Source organism: Morone saxatilis, unplaced genomic scaffold, assembly GCF_004916995.1.
Source record: "Morone saxatilis isolate NCDOM2014 unplaced genomic scaffold, NCSU_SB_2.0 Contig24, whole genome shotgun sequence".
Taxonomy (NCBI): Eukaryota; Metazoa; Chordata; class Actinopteri; family Moronidae; genus Morone; species Morone saxatilis.
The window spans coordinates 8,102,677-8,107,561 of NW_023339807.1; the positions used below are offsets into that span (position 1 = coordinate 8,102,677).

General features: G+C 37.2%; 1 protein-coding gene across 1 annotated transcript; it reads left to right on the forward strand.

Moving 5' to 3' along the window:
• The first annotated feature begins 975 nt into the window (after nucleotides 1-975).
• cmtm8b (CKLF-like MARVEL transmembrane domain containing 8b) lies at nucleotides 976-4,805 on the forward strand. Its single transcript, XM_035672518.1, has 4 exons — nucleotides 976-1,146; nucleotides 2,354-2,527; nucleotides 2,622-2,741; nucleotides 4,025-4,805. The coding sequence occupies exons 1-4, from the start codon at nucleotides 1,015-1,017 to the stop codon at nucleotides 4,109-4,111; spliced, it is 513 nt and encodes a 170-aa protein (XP_035528411.1). The 5' UTR covers nucleotides 976-1,014; the 3' UTR covers nucleotides 4,112-4,805.
• The last annotated feature ends 80 nt before the right edge of the window (nucleotides 4,806-4,885 follow it).

Below are 4,885 nucleotides of genomic sequence, written 5' to 3' on the forward strand. Positions count from 1 at the left end.
TGGAACGGCTAGATTTTCAGATTCAAACTTAAGATACAAAATGCATATTATGTAGGTCACATTATTGTTAATGTGTAAGTGGGAACCACAATAACACAATAAACAGATGCCTATTTAATGAATTAGTATCAAATTACATTATATTAACATTTGCTAAAAACAGATATTTCCATTTTAAATTATGTTCCATATTTTTTGTGCACTCCAGGGAATATCAATCAAACTTGGTTATTTATTTTAAGAGTGGTGCTTATCTATCTTACTTACTTACATAACCATTCGCTTGTTTGCCGTCTGTTTCTTTTTCTTTTTTAATGTTGTCATCCTGTTAAAGTAGCCCTCTGTCTATTAGATATTGAGGTAAATGCACCACAAAAACTAATTGTTCATTGTGGTGGATTGCCTAACTGAAGCAAGACTGAATTTTCAAATTCATTTGGAAAGTATTGCTGATAACAATGATAGTCTGGATTGTTGCATGTCAACCTAAATACTGGTCCCTGACGCAGACACCACCTCTCCCTCTGGCCTATCTGCATCATTATATCAGTAGAACACCATTATCCGTGTATCTGCTCCTATTCTGACCTGAACTGGTCTCTGACAGAGACTGTCACCTCTGCATCAGTTCAAATGAGTAATGTAACATCTTGGCTTCTACAGAGGCTTTATTACTTAGCTACACAATAAACTGATATAAAAAGCAGTGACAGAACAATAACCCTAGCAGATAACTATCTATCTAACTATTGTTTCTAGTAACAAATTGGCTCTCCAGTGTAAATTTGTCAACTTTTTAAATACCCAACTTCTGTCAGTGATTTAAATAAAGGCGAAATGAGACACAACTCAAATGTGTGTTTATGCAATTCTTCTTAACGTGTAAGCTGATTTACAGTAATCATCAGTTCTATCAGAGGGGTGTCCTTGTCGGAATCCGGGACAGGAACACAACTTCCTCTGCAACAGCGACAACCTGACTGAAAGCACACAGACTGTCTGCGTCAGTGCGCCATGGAGAGAAACGCTGCAGTGTCGGCCCGCAGGACTCCTTCAGCACCAGAATGCAACATCTCGACCTCCACACTGGCCTTCGACCAGCACTTCACCACAACTGCCAAAGGAATACTCCTCATGACTGAAATAGTAAGTGTGAATTTGGATGTTAAGATGTTTGAAGAATGTATCATTGACAATGTTCAGTGGCTTTGAAATGGCATCATCACAACTGAGCCGATGGCGAGAAGTTGATATTGGAACAACTGATTATACATTATTGTCAGGAAGTGCTTATAAGTCTGATGTTTACGAGAGACTTTAAAAGAGAAGATAAGTGTGTTAGTGTTATATTAAACATTTTTCTCTACAGGTGACACACAAACACACACTTGGAGACTAGAGACAACTTGATCTGTGATTGGGTTGTTTCTAATCTGCAGCAGATCACTTATAATGGCAAGTTTTGTGTTAGAAAAAAAGATGCAGTAATTACTATCTTTTTGTATAAAATTGATCTAACATTTATAAGAGTGATAAGGGAATAAAAGGATGATGGATGGAATATTCCTCAGACTGTATTTAACAGAGTTACAGGAAAAACTAAGAACTATTTTTTTCTGTGAAAATAGGAAGTTAACCAAAAACACACCAAGCAAATCAACTCTTCCTCCTTTCTCTACCTCATTGTGTCTCTTCCTTTCGAAATCAGCTGAGGGAAAAGTCAGGGCAGTCTTTCTGTAAATACAGTCTGGCTGGCTGCCATGCAGAGGCTGGGCAGACCGCGGTTGGAGTTGACTGATTGGAAATGATTGCAACAAGTTTTAGTTCAAACTGAATTGCAGACACGCTCTAAAGCTGTTTAATTTGGAAGTTAGAGAACAGATGGTGGGATCATATATAACTTGTAATCATAGATCCATTAGATAATAAAACAATGAAAATCCTGAAAACACTATGCTTAACTGCAAATACTAACTTTTAGATTAAATTAATGTGATAGGTGCACTGAAACAGCTCAGTAACTCTGCAGATTATACGTTGGTGACCTATGAGTGATTTCATTTCACTTCAAGTCATGATTCACACCAGAAAGCATTTTCTTCCAGCAGGAATCTTTTGTTGTGAAACAGGAAGGGTGGGTTTGGATTCGTGTTGGGAGGAAAGAGATTTAGTTCCTCACCACAACACTTTGATTCAGTGGAGATGGGGCATGTTGGGTGAAATCACTCATAGAAAAACAAATGAATACCACACAGGCCTTTGAAAAAGTCATACCTCATTTGTCTCTCCTCTCCTCAATCTGAAGTAAATCAATAAGTGTGTTAAGGTCTTAAATTCCTCTCCTCTCCTCCAGGTGGGTGGTATGTTGGTGTGGATTCTGGTAGGGGGTACAGATTATTTTCATCTGTCTGCTCTCTGCTGGGTGATGTTCGTTGCCGTCTTGTGCTGGGTTCTGACCATTTGCCTGTTCATAATTTACCTCACTGGAGCCCACAACAGGATACCACAGGTCCCCTGGACTACACTGGTAACACACACACACACACACACACACACACACACAAAATACCCATGTTTTCTGCTTTATGTGTGATTCACTGTTTGTGTCTTTCTGTCTCCAGTCGCTGTGTTTTAACTGCAGTGCTACGGCTCTGTATCTGGTGACAGCAGTAGTAGATGCTCTGTCAGTGAACCAGGCCATTAGGGGGCGACACAACTACAACTGCTGGGCAGCATCTGCAGTAAGAGCACTCCTGTCAATATGATCTGTTGAGGAAATGGAAAATGTGTGTCTAAAGCATCACTGAAGATTGTCATTGTTGTGTCCACATTACACACAACCAGACAATAGCAGAGCAGAAAAACAACCGAACAGCAGACTGCTTCCACGAGTTTACAAAGAAACTGACAAATATTACAACAACCGTGTGTGTGCTGTAATGCAGGATTTGTGCAGTAAATTGACCGCACTGTGCAAAAGCAGATGCTGTCTTCAGTCCGGCTACCACAGAGGACACCAAGGTTAGGTTCTCAGTATTGTTTTTAGGAATAATGAGCTGAGGAGTAGTTTGCGTTCAACATATGTGCACAAATACAAATAGTGGATTTAAAAGTTTATTCTTATATTTTTAGACTGATCAGACTATTTAACTAGTAACAAGTGACAATATTATTTTAGAAATGAGGTCAAAATCAAATCAGCAGAGGCCAAGATATCCTAACTTTTAGTATCTAAAATCTAAAATAGCGGATCCTACATTTCCCATAATGCAAGTGCATCTTTAATAGATGATTTAACTGATGATGATAATATCAGGTTTATCTTTCAAACTTTAGGAAGCTAAGAGAGAATTATGTACAGTTGGAGCAAGCTGAGCAGACCTCATGAGTAAACTGGAGGTTTTGTGAAAATTGGTGGATTGGTCCTTTACAGTATGTGTTTTTAGGATAGAAAAAAAAAGATGATTATTATGGTTAATTTTTCTCCACCAGAACTAGTAATCACATAAAGAAATTAAGGAAGTAAAGCAACTATAAAGGAAACATTTTACACATATCATAGATGCCAGATGTGACAGTCTCAAAAACTTTCAGGTGTCATAAACAGTTAAACAAACAAACAAACAAAAAAGAAAAAAAGGCTGCAAAATCTTAACTAAAATACATGATATGACATTTGACAAAAGTGAGATGAATGTTCTCGTTCTCATTGTAAGAAAAAGTGGCTATGTACTATTTGGTTAATAGCCCTGTGGTTTCAGGGTTCATTTTGTTATTTCAGACTAAAGGGAACATGTAGCCTTTGCCTGCCACATTAGTTGTTTTAAAGTAATCTACCTAGCTGTGTGTTATGTGGAAACACACATTTCACTAGTGCTTCGACTTGGATTGAGTAAATAATGAGCAAATGATGCTTATTATAAGATATTAAAATGTACTTTTACTCATTATTGTTGTTTCCCATTTTCCATTCTCCTCTATTCTTTTTTTTCTCATCCTTTCTCTACCTTTAACACTTCTTCAGTTCTTTGCATTTCTCACCACACTGTGTTATGCAGGAAGCAGTTACCTGAGTTACCATGCCTGGAAAACCACAGACGAGGGACAATAGAGACATTGTTCAGATTGTGCCAGAGTGCTCTGATACTCCAGAGAAGGACAAGGCTTCAGTCAAATAAAAACTTGTATAGAAACTGTAAATATGCTATGATGGAATGCCTTTGTGTTTTTAGCAGACAGACATAGAGGCAGAGGGGGTATTTACTACCAAGAGCCATTTGTCACACACTAGTGAAGTTGAGTTAGTTGATAAAAAAGTTAATAAAAAAAGAACTAAACATGTATGTATGTTTGAGGTTGCATGATCTGTAGTGTCACACACATGAATGAACAGTGTTTACGATTCTGCACCCAGTAACATTACATGTAAAGTCAAACGCATTTTGTTACTGGTGTGGTAAAAAACCAGTAAGATGCCGGACACACAATTACAGTAAGAATGTGACATTGAGTATATATATATGAGATAGCAGACCATAGCAGGCCTTTTTTTAAATTTTTTGCTTTAAATATTTTTCAAAAACAACCAAGTACAGCAGTAATAGCAGTATCGCTTGCTTTTATTTTGCTGTTTTATGAATTTTACATAAACATTTTACAAAAGAGTTTAAGTCATACTAAACATTTTCCAGGAATGAAAACATGCAGAAATAAAAATCATATAGACACTACAATAATCCTGTTACCCGTACAATTAACATTCATCAGAACATGTGATTCTGATTGTGCAGTAAACCACTGCTTTGTTTCCTTCAATGCTGCAGATGTGCAAAAAGATTTTGATTAAACATTAACTTTCCAGAGGTATTCATACAATCAAGTAGCA

What these genes read in the sequence shown, in the direction of transcription:
- cmtm8b (XM_035672518.1), top strand. Translation starts at nt 1,015, where the DNA reads ATGGAGAGAAACGCTGCAGTGTCGGCCCGCAGGACTCCTTCAGCACCA. An exon ending in TACTCCTCATGACTGAAATA is followed by an intron (nt 1,147 to 2,353) that starts GTAAGTGTGAAT and finishes CCTCTCCTCCAG; the next exon opens with GTGGGTGGTATGTTGGTGTG. An exon ending in ACTGCTGGGCAGCATCTGCA is followed by an intron (nt 2,742 to 4,024) that starts GTAAGAGCACTC and finishes ACACTTCTTCAG; the next exon opens with TTCTTTGCATTTCTCACCAC.